The sequence below is a fragment of the Neophocaena asiaeorientalis genome, unplaced genomic scaffold (genome assembly GCF_003031525.2).
Source record: "Neophocaena asiaeorientalis asiaeorientalis breed wild unplaced genomic scaffold, Neophocaena_asiaeorientalis_V1.1 scaffold79, whole genome shotgun sequence".
Taxonomy (NCBI): Eukaryota; Metazoa; Chordata; class Mammalia; order Artiodactyla; family Phocoenidae; genus Neophocaena; species Neophocaena asiaeorientalis.
Genome location: NW_020175402.1, coordinates 489226 through 508263, shown reverse-complemented (window position 1 = coordinate 508263; position 19038 = coordinate 489226). Strand labels below are relative to the sequence as shown.

Genomic DNA, 19038 nt, shown 5'->3' with positions numbered 1-19038 from the left:
TCTCTCAAGAGCAGCCCCGTAATTACACCCTGTGCTTGTACAACAAATGTTCTCACATCCATGACCTCATCTCAGCCTCTAGCGGCCCTGGGAGGGGGCAGGTGGGGCTCTCGGCCCCTGTTGCACAGGTGGGGACACTGAGGCTTGGGGAGGGGAAGCGACTTGTCCCAGGACATGAGTTGGGTACAGGCAAAGTCAGAACGGCGGCTTTGCCTGACACAGTCGCTTGCTAGGAGCGATCAACGGGACTACGTGTCCCGAGAGGGGCAACTCAGTCCACTGCTCAGAAAAATGAGGGGTTGGAAGAGGGGCCAGGTGGCACTTAGAAATTGGGGGGATGGCATGGGGGGGCAGAGGGTGGGTCTGGGAGCCAGGAAGTTTGTCTGGTGGGGGTAGAAACAGAGGTAAGGGGTAGGAGGGACCTGGGGGCTCTCTGAGCCTCACTGAACCCCCATTCTAGGCTTGGGGGCCGAAGTCCCCTCACTCCCTCACCAGCCCCTGGCAGTAGGTAACAAGAGGCTGAAAAGGGAACAAGCCAGAGGTTCTCATTTAAGAACAGAGAGTAGGGACCCATCTGAACATCAGGTGGACAATGCTGGGGTGCACATGTGCTAAGCCTGCTCCGTATGTCAAAGCTGGTGTTTCAGGGCAGGGACATGTGGCTGCTTGTGCGTAAATGCTACCACATTCTGAGCACTCACTTGGCATTGGGCCCAGGGCTAAACTCTACAGGGGTTATTTTACTTAGATCTTGCAATGGGCTTATAAGGTAGGTACACTTCACAAAAGGGTTGTAGAAGGGAAGGTTCAGAGAGGTTAAGTAACTGACCCAAGGTCACACAGCTAGCAAACAGCAGGGCAAGGATTGGAACCCAAGTTTTAAAAGTAAGAGCTCGGGCTAACCACGGCCCACACCACCTTTTCTCTGGGCATGCTGCCTGAGTGCATGGGACGCGTGCCTGTCTGTGCATGTGGGAATGTACAGGGCAGGTACTCCCCTGAGATGGCACTGTGTCACCCCCACGCTCCAGTGCAGCGCCAGTTTCCAATTTACAGAATAATCCCTGGGCGCCTGGTTCTTGAGGTGTGGTGGCGGCCACATCAGGATTCATCCCTCAGCCCCACTGCGGAGAAATCCTACAGTGTCTCCCTGCCCCAACCACAAATTCCCTAATGGGCTGGGAACCCTCCCAGGTGTGTGGGGAGCCAGGCCAAACTGCTCTTCCCAGGCCAGTCGAGGCCTCAGGCCTCGGACCCACAAGCCCCTACTCTGGCTGCGCTCCCGCACTCGCCTCGATGTCCCTGACGTTGTGCATGAGCTGGTAGGCGATGTCCTTGCAGCCCTGGCTAAGGGCCTCCGGGGGCATCTCGTTGTCCGAGTACCAGTCCCGGTCAGCAGAGTGGGCGTAGGCGGCACTGGGGGTGGCGTGGTTCACTCGCGTAGTGGTCACGATGCCCACGGATTTCCCTGGGGTGTGGGAGAGGAGGGGTTGGTTTCGCCTGGAAATGGGTGTGTCCAAGCTGTCTTCCCCCTCCCTCTCCTAGCTAAAGACAGGTCAGTTCTGCTGCCTGCCTGGGCCCCAGTCTCCCCATCCGTACTAAAGGTGGGGTTGGCGGCTTCCAAATATCCAGGCAGCTCAGATACTCTGCCTCTGTGACCCTCCCCCGTCCTGAGGGCCCTTGAACTGTGAGCACCTGGGCTGGAGCCCTCCCCTCCACCAAGGACCCTGCAGAGCCCCACCCTGCAGGAAGCCCCCCCACCCGCTGCCCTGCAGGAACACAAGGGCCCCTCCGAAGGGCTCTCAGTTGGAGTGTGGTTCTGTCACCTATGTCAGCCAGCCTCATAGCCTGACTCCAAAGTCCCTGGGGGCACATTCCAGGGTCTCCCAATTCCCAGGAGGAAGGGAGAAGGGGTAGACATTTACTGGACTTCCACAGGAACAGTGCTGGGCTCGTTCCTGACCTCCCTCACACTAAACCTGGGAGGGGGCTATATTTTCATGCCCATTTCATAGTCAAAGGAATAGACTCAGGGAAATGAGCTGGGAGCAAACGCACACCTGAGTGATCCCCTAAACCACTAGCTTTCGCTGTCATGGAAAGGAATCCATGACTATTTCACAGAGGCCCAGAACCTCAGAGCTGGAAGGGCCCTGGAGAGCATCTTCTTCTACCCTCTCCCCATTGTACGGTTGGAAAGCGGCTCAGACAGGCCACAGAGCCGGGCCCATTCCCCACCACTCGCCCCACTCACCTGCGTCCTTGGCCCAACGCAGGATGGAGGTGACCTCGTTGCCCTGAGTGGTGTTGCACTCGGTGCGCTGGGTCGCTGCGCTCACCCCCACGGTGCCCTCATTGGCCTTCACCCCACACAAATAGGCGGTGGCGGTGCCCGCGCTGTCGGGGACCTGAGCGTTGGTGTTGTATGTCTGCAGGCGGGAAAGGAGGGTCAGGAGGTGGCCCGGCCTTGGCGGCCCTCCGACCCCCACTCACACCATGGGGCCTGGGCATGAGGGAGACAGAGGCCTCCCGCGGCCTTGGCTGAGCCCTGCTACCCACCGAGGTCCCCCCAGAGCCACAGGATCACCTAGCTGCCTGCTTCCTGCCCACGCCTGGTGCCCTGGCGGCCAGGGTTGCAGGAAGGGGCGGGAACGCAATGTTCCAATATGTGGAGACTCGGTTGGCAGAGAAATGGGGGCTGGGTCAGCTCTCTCTGGGTCTGGGGCTGCAGAAGCCAGTAAGGGGGAGGGGGAGGCAGGTGAGCCGTGGAGAAGGGAGACGGAGGGGGTTCTTGAGGGAGTGAGGGAGGCTGGGGAAGGGGAGGGAAAGTTAGGGGGAGGCAGGATCTAGGATGGGGAAATGGGGACCCCCCCACACACTATTCAGACCTCTGGTCTGAAACTATCTGCCCGTCTCCCTGCCCCACCAGCCTGAGAGCTCCTTGAAGACCAGAAAACATTACAGTCCCTGCTATTCCCCCAGAAGGGAGCCCAGGGCCTGGCCCAGAGTGTCTAAAGGACATTTATTATGTGACACCACGGCCACCAGCAACTACAACACCAGAAACAAAGCTACCACTTTCTATCTGAGCCGCCTTGGGAGAGAACGAATGTAACAGAACCCCATGCAAAGAGTACACACTGCGTGATCCCATTTACGTCAAATACAAAGGCAGGAACAGCTAATCTATGGTGTTAGAAGTCAAGGAGCAAGGGCTGGAGGGGGTTGCGGGGGGACCCCTGGCTGCTGTCATGTTCAGCTTCTCAACCTGGATATTGGTCATACAGACACGTGCAGAGTTTGTGCAAATTCACTCTGTACACCCGTGCACTTCTCTCTATGTATGTTATGCGTCAATAGATTTTGAAATCAATGAGCTGAAATCCCCAGAGTCTTGGGAAGCAGCCGCTACTGTCCTCAATTCACAGAGGGGCCACAGAGCCCCCGGGAGGGCTGACTGCATTGCCAGCAGGTTTGAGGGTTCCAGCGAATGCCATTCCCCTGCCCTTTCCTCCTGAGAGGTGGGAGGCTTGGGGCTGGAGCTCACCTTGGAGAGGGCCACGTAGGGAAACTTGTCCATCTCCAGCCTGGTCTCCTCCCCCGGGCTGTGGTGGAGCTGACCCTTGAGGATGCGGGCCGCCGTCACAGTGGAGACGCCCATCCCTGTGGCGGGGGGTGGGGAACTGGGGTCAGGGGGGCTCAGTCTCTCGGGCTCCCAGCCTCTCCAATCAGCCCTCTTGGGTACCCAGAGCTCCCTAGAGTTAGGTGCCCAGGCAGGCTGAGCAGTGGGCACCAGAGCATGACTGGGGGGTCCCTTTCCTCCTTCCCTCCCGAGACCCTTGGGGTTCACAGCCCGGCTCTCCCATCCTCTTCAACATGCCCCCAGGGCCCCAGCCTCTACAACACAGCCACCTTCACCTCTGCCTGGCTCCCTGGGCCCCCATCCAGCTCCTCCCTTGGGCTCCCAGGCCTCACCATCTCCAAGGAACATGATGACATTCTTAGCCACGTTGGTGTTGAGAGTCTGAAGCCTCAGGGCATTTTTCAGGGTCTGCTGAGCTTGGTCTCTCCAGTACTTGGGGTCTTTCTCTTTCTCTGTACCCACAGAGAGGCAGAGTTATTTGGGAGGGGGTGGGGCAGCTTCCCATCCCCAGCCACTACAAACACCAACTTCTCATTGCAGAAGGCTGCCTGACTCGGCAGAGGAAGCAGTAGTTGCCCATCTCAGACAGCGGTCGTGAGATCTGCAAAACCCATGCCAGTCCCATCCTCCAAACGAGCCTGTGGACCCTGGGTCTTCGACCCACATCTGAGACTGGAAAAACCAAGGCTCAGAGACACCAAGCGACTTGCCCAGGAAGGCCACACCGCTCTGGCAGACACTGGCAGAGCTGGGCTTCACTCCAAAGCCCACGCTCTTTCCTTCCACCCAGCAGAGAGACACTGTGCAAAGGCAGGAAATGAATTGTGCTAGCACAGTTAGGAGGGTGATGTTTAACTTACTCAAGAGAACAAACTACTTGCAACTGCAGGAGCCCCCAGATGTGTCCAGCCATCAATTATAAACTCTGCTTGGCTTATTCATTAAAGTAGGCTCCGCAGGAACCTGACTTAGCAACAGCTATTCAGCTGTGCTGGAAAGCAAGACTTGCCTGTTGTTTAACGTATCAAACTTAAAGTAGCCAAGAACAGCCTCACTCCTGTAAGGATAAATTAGCAAAGACGTTCTGTGTCCCTAATCTTGAGAAAAATTGGGAACCAGGAATGCCCTCTCCTCTCTCTCTCTCTCATGTCCATGAGTCTAGTCGTCAATTCTCCAGTGGAAAGAACACTCTAGTGCCCGACAGTCCTCAGTTAGAACCGCATCTGTGTCAAGCAGCAGCTGTGTGGACAAGTGAGTTCCCTGGACCTCAGTCTCCTCCCCATCAGATGCAGGTGTTTGTACCTTCCTCTCGGGGTCTTCACGAGGACAGGATTTAGATAAGGAAAGTGACACACCTGACCCACAGGAGAGGATCGATGCCCCCCCCACCCCAGTAAGTCCTGGAATCCCCTTTTCATCCAAGCAGAGGCCCAGGATCCCTTTCCATGGGGGTCGGGGTCCCTGCCACCATCTGCTGGTTTGTCTTCTGTACTCGGGCCCCATCAAACCTGCCCATCAAAATACAGAAGCCTAGAGAGGGGAGCTCCTTGGGGATTCTCTCTTTCAGTGGCCTCCACTGCATGGAAGGAAGGCTGAGGCCAGCAGAGGTGGGAGGGTCCTGTCCAAGGCCATGTTACACACTCATAGGCTGAAGACACAGGCCTCATCCCTTGGCCCAGCTCAGGCCCATGCTGTGGGGGTGAAGAGCACAGCTCTCCTTTCTTACACACTCATGGTACCCAGGCTCGTGCCAAGTGCCCCGTACACGGCAACAGTGCCTTCCCCTCCCCACAGCCTTACAGGGTGGCTACCATAACTTCCTCCACTTTGCGGAATGAGGAAACAGGATTCTGAGACTGAGCCGCAGGGGAACAGAAAACCCACACATGTCCATGGCTGTGCTCCTGCCTGGGGCAGGTAGCGCAGGCAAGGAGATGGAAGGAAGCAGTTCTCCACCTCAAGCCTGGGACCCACCCACGCCCCACTCCTCTCCCTAGAGGTCCCATCCCCACCCTGATCCCTTAGTCCCCCACCTTCACGCTGGCAGCCCCCCAGCGCTACATCTCTCTTCTGAAGCTCCCCAATTTCAGTCCTCATGGGCGGAGGCCCCTGGCTGGAGCCCGGAGAGCCCTGGCCCTTCCATCCAGCTGTGCACCTTTAGGCAAGTTCCTGCCACTCAAGTTTCTGCCCCAGAAAAATAGGAGGACATAGCTACTCGCAGGCAGTTCTAGGATCAAGTGAGGTAAAGCCTGGGCAAGTGCCCTGAGCCAGTGTTTTTTTTTAAAACTTGGGTTTGTTTTATTTCCAAATATAAGCTTTTCTTATAAATTTATTTATTGATTTTTAATTATTTCTTTTATTTATTTATTTTTGGGCTGCATTGGGTCTTCGTTGTTGCATGCCGGCTTTCTCTAGTTGCGGCGAGCGGGGGCTACTCTTCGTTGCAGCGTGCGGGCTTCTCATTGTGGTGGCTTCTCTTTGTTGCAGAGCACGGGCTCTAGGTGCGCGGGCTTCAATAGTTGTGGCACATGGGCTCGGAAGTTGTGGCTCACGGGCTCTAGAGTGCAGGCTCAGTAGTTGTGGCACACGGGCTTAGCTGCTCCGCGGCACATGGGATCTTCCCGGACCAGGGCTCAAACCCACGTCCCCTGCATTGGCAGGCGGATTCTTAACCACTGTGCCACCAGGGAAGTCCTATAAATTTATTTTTTAATTGAAGTATAGTTGACTTACAGTGTTGTGTTAATTTCTGCTGTACAGCAAAGTGACTCAGTTATACACATAGATACGTTCTTTTTCATATTCTTTTCCATTATGGTTTATCCCAGGATATTGAATATAGTTCCCTGTGCTATACAGTAGGACCTTGTTGTTTCTCCATTTTACATGTAACAGTTTGCATCTGCTAACTGCAAACTCCCTGGGCTAGTGGTTTTCATCAGGGATCCCACTAGCTCTGGGCGTGTTTCAATCTCCCTGCCGCCTTCCTCCCACATACCACGGTGCCAGGGCTTTGGTCAAGGAGCTTCTTTGGCCATTTGGGTGCCATCTGGGTGGTGATGAACTTCTACCCACCTTGCCCTCCCCCTAGCACCTGGCACAGCACCCCTGGGCTGGGCTGCCATCAGCCTCCCCATTCCCGTTGCTACTTCTCCAGGTGAGCCCTGTTACCCGTTTGCCAGTTCCCTGCTGTGCCTGCTCCCTGAAGGACTGGGACTCGGGCAGAGCCCTTGTCTTTTTCACCAGCGCCATCCCAGGGTCCGAGAAGGGTTCAGTGGGTGTCAAACTGACTTTATTGTCAGAGGACCGGTTTAAACAATGGTGGCTTTGGACAACTGAGTACCAGGAGGCCATTGTGTTTGGAGACCATTAAATGACACTCAGAAATGCTCGTGCTGTAATGAATGCTACGTGAAGAGTGCTTGTCAGTACGTACTGTATGACTCCATTTATACGAAGCTCAAAACAGGCAAAACTCGACTAAGGTGACAGGAGTTAGCCTAGTCACTTCCTCTAGCTTGGGGCAGGGCAGGGTGGGGGCAGTAGTTGGGAGGGGCACAGGAAAGCCCTTGGTGTCCCATGATCAATATTCTTTCTTGATCCGGGTGATGGTTACATGGGTACAAAAATATGTCAAAACTCATCAAGCTATACATTTAAGATTTGTGTACTTTGCTGTAAGTTACACCTAATTTTTTAAAAAAGTTAAAGACCATGATGTAACACCACTACACACCCATCAGAATGACTAAAATGAAACATGCAAAAAACTGAAGTGCTGAGTATTTGAAGATTTTTCATTTTGTCGCTTTTTCGTCTTCTCACATTTCATCCATCTGCTCACCTTTCGCTCAGGTGGGTTGTGAGTGCTGAGAAAGCAGGGACTCGGTCCCAGAGTGACCTTGGGCCCCCAAGGACACAAGCCGAAAGGCATCATGGGATCGCAGAGGGAGCAGTGGCCTGGGAATCTAGCGGCTCAGGTTCAGTTCCCAGGGCTGCTACTGACTTGCTGCGTGACCTGGGAGGGCCAGTCCCTTCTCTGAATCCCAATTCCCTCATCTGTTGAAATATATTCTTCCTACGAGCACCCACTCCCTGCCTGCACTGTGACTGTCCCTTATAATTCCCACAACAGCCCTAAGGAGGAGAGATTATTATCTCCACTGGACAGATGGAGAAATTAAGGTTCGGGGAGGGCAAGTGGGGACTTCCAGCCACATGATGGACTGAGCCAAGGAGGGCTCCCCTCCTACAACAGACACTAAAATGCTGAAAAGAAGAAAAATCAAGAACAGTCTATTACTTGAAAAAGGAAGAAAAGGGGGAAGGGAAACCCCCAGGAGGCAGAAATTCAGAGGGTATTCAAAACCAGAAAGGTAAACAGGAGCTGAGGCTGAAGGACCCTTGCAGTGTCAGACCAAATACAAGGCTAGGCTGAAACTTCTCAGGTACATGTTTTGCCTGGGAGCTATGGAAGGGATGGGGACAGAAAGCCAGTCATAAAAATGTGAACTCAACTCCAAATTTATAGTGTGAGAACCAAAAACTGAGAAATTAACATAAGTACTCTCATAGAATTAGTTGAAGAATCAAACACAATACTGCACTGTAGAAACACTTGTACGAGTTTACAACAGGAAACAAAAACAAAACAACGACAAAAGAACTGCTGAAGGTGAGTTTACAAGCAAGAATTACAAAATATAAGGAAATGTGCTATCATGAGGGAGAGTTAAGCAGACGACGCCAACAGGAGACTTAACACCCCGCGACTTGGAAGAGTTTATAGAATAAAGTTCTATTTCAGATTCTTCGAGTTAAGAGAGAATAGAAACCCCAATTAAAGAATAATAAAAAAGGAAAAAGAGTGACCTTTCCAACACTAGCACATGTAGAGGCTGGGATTTCCTGCTCTGAACATTTGTTTCCAGCTCTTAAATACTTTGGATGGTTCTATGACCCTGAACACAGACACTGCCCTCGTCCTATCCTACCTGCGCCATGTCTCCCCCTCCCTCCACCCTTGCCCCCAATCCTACCTGGCACTAAGGAGTTGGTAAGGCAGGTGCCAATGGCCAGCACTAAGAATGGTGAAATCATGGTGCACTCCAAGACCTGCTTTTTCTCTGGAGCCCAGAGGTATGATGGATATGGGTGGGAAGGGTGGGCTGCCAGTGGTCAGTAGTTAATTGATGTTCCAATCCTAGAAAAAAAAAAAAAAAAAGACATGAAGGACACAGCTCCAGAGTTCATTTGTTCATTCACTTATTTATTCGTTGATTCATTCATTATTCACCTATTACAAGAGACTAGGCATTTAGATGCAAAACCTAGGTGGTCCCTCCCTCAAGAAGCTTCATCACATAAACAGTTGTATAGGCATAAATGAGTTCCATGCTGCCAAGTGGTTCCTTCTCCTTTCCCAAGTGAATTCCCACTTTCAATCCACCTGAAGCCCAGAACCCACCAGAGTTCACTTTCTGTGTACTGCTTCTCAAACTGCAGCATGCCTCAGAATCTTCTAGAAGGATTGCTGAAACAGATTCCAGTACCCTCCACCCCTCGCCCAGAGACTCCAACTGCATTTCTAACAAGCTCCCAGGTGCTGCAGCTACTGCTGCTGCTGGTTCGTGGACCCCACTTTGAGAAGCACTGTTCTAGAACATCAGCCTTTAGCCTTGAATTACCCATGTCCCAAGCACATCAGAGACAAAACAAAGAGTCCACCTTTTCTTAAGGGACACCTACATTCGCTCTTACAGGACAACTGTATTTGCTACGTTCTACAGCTTGTCATTGATGGCGAGAGATATAAAAACTATAGGAGGGACATACAGGAAAAGATTGTCTTATAAGTGTGGCCATTTCTGGGCAGTGACATTTTAGATGACTCATTATTTTTTCATTGTCTTTTCTGCATTTTCCAAATTTTCCTTCTGTGTTGAGATGTTACCTTTATAATTTTTTAAAAAAATGTTATTAAAAAAAAAACTGGAAGGAAATACACCAAAATGTTAACTGGTTTTCTCTGGGCAGTAGGACTGTGAATGATTATTTCTTCTTTAATTTTTTTTTTTGAAGTTTCCAAATTGCCTAAAATGAGCATGTATTAATGGCCTAAGAATGTTTTTAAACTGTGGTCATCCTGTTAGGATCACATGGGATAATCCCATTGGCAGCTGCGAAATGTAAATACTAACCATGTTGTGTATAAACGTTACTGGAAGATGAGGAATTTTAAATGGTAAGAGTTTCACTGGGAAATAATGTTATTATTTCCACCAAAATCGAGATAAAAATGATCATTTCATTTGTTGTGGGAAATGGCAGTGGTACACAACATTCTACCATTAGACAGAGTGGGCTGTTAGGTAAGAAACCACTCTAACTGGAAAAAGGGCTTTTGATTCAACCTTAAAAACGTGCATGGAGGGAATTCCCTGATGGTCCAATGGTTAAGACTCTGCACTTCTACTGCAGGGGGGCACGGGTTCAATCCCTGGTTGGGGAACTAAGATCCCACATGCCACGAGGTACAGCCAAAAAAAAATTTTTTTAAGTGCACTCCGGTGCTTTTCTACTGCGTTCCTTGTCCACCTGGCTCCTTAAAAACCTGGCTTGGGGCAGGGACAGGTGGCGGGAAGGAAAGCACAGGAATTGAAAGGAAATACCTTTCATCTCACGTCTAACAGCATTTAACTCTGAGTGGTGGGATTTCAGATGACTTCTAATTCTTTAAGTCTACTTTAGTTTCCAAACATTCCTAGAGTAAATTCTAACATCAGAAAAAAAGTTATTAAATTGATATACAATATCAATACAATCACTGCATGTACCTCTCTGTTTTGAAAGTAATTCTTTCCTGGTCCATCTCACCTACCACACTGGGAGCTTCTAAGAGCAGAGACTTTGCCTTGTTCGTTTCCACTCCAGTGCTTGGCATAGTAAGTATTTACATCATCAGTTGAAAGTCAGTGCTCTAAGAAGTGGAGGTAGGGAGGAATCACCCCCAAATCCTCCCTTTGTGTGTGAAGAAAAGTCCAAGTGTTGGCAAGGAATTGGGACTACCAGAGTATCTGTTCACTGTTGGTAGAGTGTAGATTGGTACAACCACTTTGGAAAACTGACAGTACTACCAAGGTGACACCATACACCTTGGAGGTACTGTCAGAGTACACCATACATGCCCTCTGACCCATTTCACTTCAACAGAAATGTACATGTGTTCACCAAAAGAATACGTAAGAATGTTCATATCAGCCCTGCTCATAATGGCTTCAAAACTCTGTCCAACTTCAGCAGGATGGATAAATCCATTGTATGGGTTCACAAGAAGGTAATCCACACACAACGAGAATGAATAATTGAGAACTCTACACACCAACATGGATGAATCCTGCAAAGGTGAGGCTGAGTGAAGGGAGCTGACCCGAGAGTATATACAGTGTGATTCTAATGATATAAAGCAGGGGTCGCCAACCCCGGGCCTTGGACCGGTACTGGTCCTCAGCCTGTTAGGAACCAGGCCACACAGCAGGAGGTGAGCGGCGTGCGAGCGAGTGAAGCCTCATCTACTGCTCCCCGTCGCTCGCATTCCCACCTGAACCATTTCCCCCTCCCCGTGAAAAAACTGTCTTCCACAAAACGGGTCCCTGGTGCCAAAAAGGTTGGGGATCGTTGATATAAAGTATAAAACCCAAGCGGGGGGAGGGGCAATAGAGGGGTAGGGGATAAAAAAAAAAAAAAGCTACAAGGATATATTGTACAACATAGGGAATATTGCCTGTATTTTATAATTATAAATGGAAAATAACCTTTAAAAATTGTGAATCACTATACAGTACACCTGTAACTTACATAATATTGTACATCAACTATATACTTCAATTTAAAAGAATTTTTTAAAAAGTATAAAAACCAACTAAGGGTATTACAAGACAGGATAAAGGCAGAGGGAGATTTGACACAGAAGAGAAGGCTGAGTGAGGACAGAAGATTCATAGAAGGAAGATGCTAAGCGACTGGCTTTGAAGGAAAAGGCCACAAGCCAAAAAATACAGAAGCCTCCAGAAGCTAGAAAGGCGAGGAAGTGGATTCTCTCTGGAGCCTCCCCAGAAGGGAGCGGCCCCACCAATGTGTTGATTCTCAGCCCCAAAGACTTTCTTGGAGCTCCTGACTTCCAGAACTGAGGATAACTTTGTATTGTTTTAAGTCACTGTGTTTGCGGTGTCATTTGTTATGGCAGCGACAAGTCATTTGTCATAAGTCATTTGTTATGGCAGTGACAAGAAAGTGAATATTGAACATCAAAAAAAAAAAAGGCACTCTGCCTTATATGGGTGGGTTCAATCTGAAAATCCAACAAGCTGTCAATTGAGGATATAGACATTTTGCTGTATGTATGTTATACTTCAATAAAATGAAAACACTACTCTCTGAGAGATTATATGAACAATCCCTAAAGGACACTGATAAAATGTTCACCATAATAACTTATGTGGTAGACAGACAGAGCTGTATGATCTCCTTCGTAGATAGGAAAAACAAGGCTCTGAAAGGAAAAGTGACTTACCCAAGGTTACAAACAAGCAGGTAGCAGAGCTGAACTCTAACCACTAAGCTGCCAATTACAGAATTAGCAACGAGGTTACCACGGTGATCCTCCAAGGGTGGGGATTCTGGTTCACCAACTACAGGATGAAGGTTCTGAAGTTTACACATGGATAGGTTCGTGGATATGGATATCCACATGGATATCCACCACAATCAGGATAGAGAACAGTTCTGCCAGCCCAAAAAACTCTCTTGTGCTTTCGCTTTGTAGTCAGAAGCTGCCCATGCCTGTACCTGGCAGCCACAGGTCTGTTCTCCATCACTATAGCTTTTTATTTTTTTAACTAATTAATTTATTTTATTTATTTATTTTTGGCTGCGTTGGGTTCGTTGCTATGCGTGGGCTTTCTCTAGTTGCAGTGAGTGGGGGCTATTCTTTGTTGCGGTGCGCGGGCTTCTCGTTGCGGTGGCTTCTTGTTACAGAGCACAGGCTCTAGGTGCACAGGCTTCAGTAGTTGTGGCATGCAGCCTCAGTCGTTGTGGCGCACGGGCTTAGTTGTTCCGCTGCATGTGGGATCTTCCCGGACCAGGGCTCGAACCCGTGTCCCCTGAATTGGCAGGAGGATTCTTAACCACTGTGCCACCAGGGAAGCCCCATCAGTATAGTTTTGATTGATATTGTATTAAATCTGTGGATCAATATGGGGAAGATTTGCATCTTGCCAATGTTCAGTCTCCAATCATGAACGCAGTATGTCTCTCTGTGCCTTTAAGTCTTATAGTCTTCATCATACAGATCCTGTTAGATTTATACTGCTGTATTGCACTTTGGGGGAAGCTATTAAAATAGCATTGCTTTTTTTTTTTCTTTTGGCCATGCCGTGCAGCATGTGGGATCTTAGTTCCCCGACCAGGGATCGAACCCCTGCCCCCTACAGTGGAAGCGCAGAGTCTCAACCACTGGACCCCCAGGGAAGTCCCTTTTCTGTTTTGTTTCCTTTTTGGCCGTGCTGCGTAGCTTGCAGGATCTTAGTTCCCTGACTAGGAACTGAACCTGGGTCCTTGCCATCTTCTGTGTAGTCAATCATGTCATTGACAAATAGGGACAGTTTTAGTTCTTCCTATCCAATCTTTATGCCTTTTATTTCTTTTTCTTGCTTTATTGTGCTGGCTAGGACTTCCAGCACCATGCTGAATAGGAGAGGGAAGAGTGGACATCCTCACCTTGTTCCTAATCTTAGAGGAAAAGCATTCAGCCTTTCAGCATTTGGGGCGGTGTTTTGAGGTGTGAGGTGGAGTAAATTTGGTGGGCAAAATCAGGAACGTGGTTTTGGACATGTTGAGTTTAAGATGAAGTGGAGATGTTAAGCGGACCGTTGCATATAGGCACCTGGCAACCGGGAAAGAGTTCTTGGCTAGAGGTATACACTTGGGAACCCTGAGCATAAAGGTGGCATTTAAAGCCTTAATCAAACTTACAAGATCACTTAAGAAGAGGGAATGCGGGTGTACAGAACTATATGATAAAAGCCCTCAGAAAACCAGGAATTGAAATAATTTTTTTAAATTGATAAAGACTTTATATATCAAAAAAACCCTACAGAACCATCATATTTATTGAAGAAACTTTTGGCATGTTCCCTTTAACACTGGCTTATGATTAGAAGATTTGGGGGCAACCTCTAGGTCCGTAACTAGGGGAAGGAAGCTATAAAGAGTGGTGGGGCAATAACTATGTGGCAGTAGTATTAAAACTAGAAGTAAAACAGTAGGATCGGTGGAGTTTAAAAACACAGGATTTCAGTAATTTGTATGTCAGTGTAAACCACACTCACATATACAACACAGCGTTACTTGCAAGGACACTTATAAATTCAACAACATATTAAATAAAGCATATTAGCATGAAGACCTGTGGAGGGTGGTGGGATTGGTACTGGGGAGCAGGGACGAAGGGGAAAATGAACAAATAAAACTAAAACTGAGCTCATGGTAGTACCCCACGCACTGAGGAATATGACTTGTTCAACCCTCTGCACCGCAGGTCCAAAACAAACACATAAATAAGGTCCAAAGCAAACACATAAATAAGGAAAAATAGAAGTGAAGCGTGGCTCTGGGACCTCTAAAGGGCTCATCCAGCCCTGCACGGTTATTCTCATTTGTCTCTCTTCTCTGCTAGCCCGACACTCTGTGCGAGTGAAGACCATCTCTTCTCCATCTCTGACTTCCAACCCCGTGCACATAGAATCAGCTCTGAAAATGCTAACTTAATGAAAAGCTCCATGATTCAGGCTGGAATGCTTTGAATTTTGGCCCCAGAGATGTGGCATTGAGAAGGGCCTGTTCTGGAGACACACAGGTGCCTTCTCCCATTGCCTCTGCCTGGAAAGGAGAATCTAGGAAACCCTTCAGGAGCCGGAGTCTCCCCTGCTGGCTCCTCTTCACGGCCCCCGCCCCTACTCAGAGGCTCCAAGTCCGCTCTCTGGCAGCCCTAGATGATGGGCTCTGTGGGGCCCAGCCTGGGGCTGCGGGGCCCCAGCTGCCCACCACCCTCTGCCAATGCTCTACCAGTTCATAATGGAGCCTCCGGGTGTGTGCCAGCCCCATCGCTCCCCATCTCCCAGCCGAACCATCTCTGCCAGGCTCCCAGCTACGTGCCCTGACTATTCATGACAAGTGTGCAGAAGCCCTGGCTGCACTCTGGCCTTGGAGGAGAAACAGCCACTTGGCAGGTCAGGGGAGGGAGCGGAGGCTGGGCCTTGCCCCTGGGGACTGACTCAGCATCCTGGGACAGAGGGCACTGGAGCCCTTTGGAGCTGGGCAGAAAGCCAGCCCTGGGCTGGGTCTCAAAAGGTCCAGGACAAATGACAGAATAATAGGACTGATAAGAATCACTACCACTTCTTGGGCATCTCACTTGATCCTCACAAGTGTTATTAACTCCTGTTTTACCGTTTAGGAAACTGAGCAAAGGATCTCAGCTTGTCCATGGCCAAGTGCAATTCGATCCCAAGCTGACTCAACCTCTCTGGGCTTCAGTTTCCCCACCACGGAGAGGGAGAGAGACCGGCGCCCACCTTTCCACCATCCCTCAAGAGCAAATAGAAGCCAAATGAATTTAGGGTGGGAGATCTGGCAGAGGAAGGAGTCGGGCCGGGGTGAGTTCTACCTGAGCGGCCTGGCCAGGCGGCAGGTGAAGAAGCAGACCAGGCTCAAGGTCAGCGCCAGGAGGAGAAGGCTGAGGACCGCTGTGAGGACCACGTCCACGGTGGGGGACAGGAGGGCCATCTTGGGTGAAGAGGGCCCCACGGAGTAGTCACCACAACCTGTAACACCTAGTCACACTAGCCTTGGATGTCTGCTCCAAAGCTCTGGGTCAGTGGCGGTGACCTGGCTTTGCTCCCTGGGGTTAATCTTAGGGGCTTAGCCCAGGAGGGGTGAAATGGGAGGGAGGAGAATCCATGGGGCTCCCCTCCCCCAGCCCAGTCCTTCCCCACCTGAGGCTTGTTCATTCCCCTTTGTCCATTCATTCTTTATTCCCAAACATTTACTGAATACCTGCTATGTACCTGGCTCTGTTCTAGGTACTAAGGACTCAGTGGGGAGGAGGACAGACACGGTCTCCCTCAGTGGGGAATGGGAGGGGAGTGGGAGGGGGTCCTGCAACGTCAAACTGGGCTGCAGCAGCTGCTCGGGGAGGGAGTGCCACTAAAGATCAGCCCAGGAACATCTCACCTGCAGGGTCAGAGAGAGGGAACATAGAACCGCCCAGCATCTCTGGCAAGCCTTGCTGGCCGGGACTCTATTCATTCACTGATGGAAGTTATTTATGGCTGCCATAAAGCAGCCTCTGGGTGAAGGGCTCTGGAAGGAATGTGTGCTGGTCAGAGTAGGCTGCAGGTCAGACCCAAGGAGGGACTTCCTCAGAGGGCGGTAGGCCAGGTGCTGGCATAGAGCAAGGCTCAGACCTCCAGCCGCTGCAGACAGCACCCCATCTCGACAAAAAAACAGAGGCGGGAGTGCCTGGGGAGGCTTGGCGTCAGCCCTGCCTGCTGCCAAGCCACTGCATCTTTAGGGCTGTGATGACAAGCCAGCTGTCCCTCTGAGCACCTCCAGCCTCAGCACCTCTGCACACTGCGTTCCCTCGTCTGGAATGTTCCCTGCTGTCCACCCGATAAAGTCCTCCCATCACCCTTCCCCCTTGACCTCAGCTCTTCTGGGCTGTCCTGCAGCCCAGCCCCAGCCCAGGCAGTAGTTACAGTTCCTCCCCAAGCTCCCAAAACCCAGCCGCTCAAGACCTTGGTCACGTTTATCAGAGTCAGAGAACCATGGGGTGAGCTCCTAGAGAGCAGGGATCTTGCTCTGTGGATGTTGGCAGCCCCACGGCTGGCAGAGCCGGGTGCACAGCCGGCTGGCCGGGCAGGAATGTGGGTAGGTGGGTGGAAGGGTGGAGGGTCAATGGTGAGTGACCAAAGAGGCAGCTCGGCAGCAGGAAGCACGCTCTGGAGCCAGGGCTCCAGGTTCAGATCCTGCCTCTGCCCCTCGTGAGCTGAGGAGCTCAGGGCCAGTGACCCCACCCCCGGGGCCTCAGGTTTCTCATCTGCAAAGTGGGAGACGAATAAAATCCATAGGGTCCTTGTAAGGATTATATGAGTTAATGCACAGAAAGGCTTAAAACAGGGCCTGGGACACAGTAAGTGGGCAATGAATGTCACCCAGCAGCCATGATCACCGGGCAGGGGAGGATGGGGTGAGGGGTAAGTGGGCAGGTGAGGGGCTGGAGCTGAGAAGGGACAGACCCTTCTCTGCCCACTCGGCCAGCAGCCATTTACCCTTGTGCTCATCACAGACCTGCCCACCTGGAAGGCCCACAAGGTCTTTCCAGCTCTAAGGCTCTAGAAACCAAAAAGCTTACCTGGCTGCTATGTACCTCCACTTGGGGGAGGGGTTAATTAGGGGGTGGAGGTTCCAGTTCCTATACTCAAGGGGCGCTGTGTTTCCTGAGAGGACCAGATTTTCTGTCTGCCTGTCTCTCTCTCTCACAGACAAACATCCCACCAGGAGGCCTGATGCCTTCTCTTCCTCTTGAAGGAGAAAGAGAAAGAGACCACCTAGGGTCAGCCGGGAAGGTTCCATGGAGTGGGTGGGAGGAGAGCCAGGCTGGAAGGATGGTAGGGTTGGGATGAACAGAGAGAGAAACAGTGCTCCCTACAGGAGAACCTGAATGTGCAAAGGCAAGGAGGTAGGAATGAAGTACTTAGAGGTCGGGGAGAAAGGCAGGAGCCGACAGCTGGTGACAGAGGACAGAGAGGCAGCCAGGACCAACCACAAAGGGCTTCGCTCCCTGAGCTCAGCCTGGTCAAGAGCAGGCGCTTGGCATCCCCGCCTGACTTACACGTCTCTTGCCAGCCCATTTCACAGGTGAGGACTTTGCAGCTCAGATGGTCTGCCCCTCGCCCAAGGCCACACAGCAGAGCTGGAATCGGAAGCCTCAGTGGTCTGGGTTCCAGAGCTAAAGATCTTTCCGTGGCTTCCTGGGGTGCCTGGCCGGTCTGGATGCCACAGACTGGCTCTGTGGGCAGAGGACTGGAGCCAGTCAAGGTTCATCTGGCGGGAGGAGAGCTGGCAGCAGGGAGGCGGGGGAGGGAGATGGCAGGGCCCAGAGGCACCGTGCCTGGGGTGGCTGGAGAGCCTGGGCAGAGGGGTGTCAGGGATGGCTGTTCCACGGGCACACAGGCTCCCACCATCCCCCGCAGAGGACATGTTCTGTCCCAAGCCACCTTGCTCTGAGCCAAGCCTCGGAGCTGAGTGGTGGGGTCGGGGGAAGGAGGATGTGCTGTGTTTGTCATCCCCCGCACTCTGGTACCTCACCCAGCACTCCTGCAGTGGGAGCCCCCCTGGTACCAGGAGACGTCGCCATCATAGTGGACAACAAGAAAAGGAAGGCACAGAGAGGGTATACAACCTGCCCAGGGTCACACAGCAATCATCAGCAGGAATAAGTCTCCCCACTAACCAGCTAAGATTTGGGAGGCTATTACCAGAAGCACAAGGCAGTCTGTGAGGCATAGCATGGATACCAACGTCTTGGAATTCCGGAAATCAGTGATTTCTGTCAACTGAAAAGAACATTTCAAACTGAGGCTACTCTAGAAAAACCCTTACTTTATATACTTTGTCATTGTATTTGTAATAATAATAGCATACCTTTTACTATGTGCCAGACATTGTTCTAAACACTTTACCTATATTAACTCATTCAATCTCCACAACAACCTACTAGGTAGGCACTATTATTATACCCATTGTACAGGTAACAAAACAGAAGCACAGAGAGATCGTGCTTGCTCAAGGTCACACAGCCAGTAAGTGGCCAAGCCAGAATTCAGCGTCACCTGTGGATGTTTCTGTCTCCCAGGGCCAAGTATAAACTCCTGAAGCAGTCAGTAAGACTGAAGACAAACCACATTTGTTCTACGTGCAATATGTACATTATATGTTTGGAGATGAATGGAATCCACACATCTACCATTTGACTTATACACTCTTCCCAGATGTCATTTTACTGTATGTGCATCACAGCCCCCGGAGGGAGGGCTTCTTATCCCCACTTTATGGAAGAGAGGTGAGGTGACTTGCCCCAGGTCACATAGCATGAGAGTGGCCAAGGACTGACTGAGTCAAAGTCCTTGATCACAGGTGGTCTGCCCTGCAGAGGGGACGGCCTGGGGTGTGCAGCAGAGACGTGGGGCGGGGTGGGGAAGACCTCGGCTGGAGAACTGGCTCCACCCCTGGACAGGCCAGTGACCCTGGACACAACCCTCCTCCCCCACAATCTC

At 51.0% G+C, this 19038-nt stretch overlaps 1 protein-coding gene across 1 annotated transcript in view; it reads right to left on the bottom strand.

Annotated features, from left to right (window-relative positions):
- Positions 1-19038, bottom strand: part of ALPL (alkaline phosphatase, biomineralization associated) — a 56511-nt gene that overhangs the window by 10663 nt on the left and 26810 nt on the right. The window contains exons 2-6 of the mRNA XM_024766911.1: positions 8683-8846; positions 3976-4095; positions 3548-3663; positions 2255-2429; positions 1293-1468 (exon numbers count right to left, since the gene is read on the bottom strand). Coding sequence (XP_024622679.1) covers positions 1293-1468; positions 2255-2429; positions 3548-3663; positions 3976-4095; positions 8683-8743 — 648 coding nt within the window. The 5' untranslated portion in view covers positions 8744-8846. The remainder of the gene's footprint in view (positions 1-1292; positions 1469-2254; positions 2430-3547; positions 3664-3975; positions 4096-8682; positions 8847-19038) is intronic.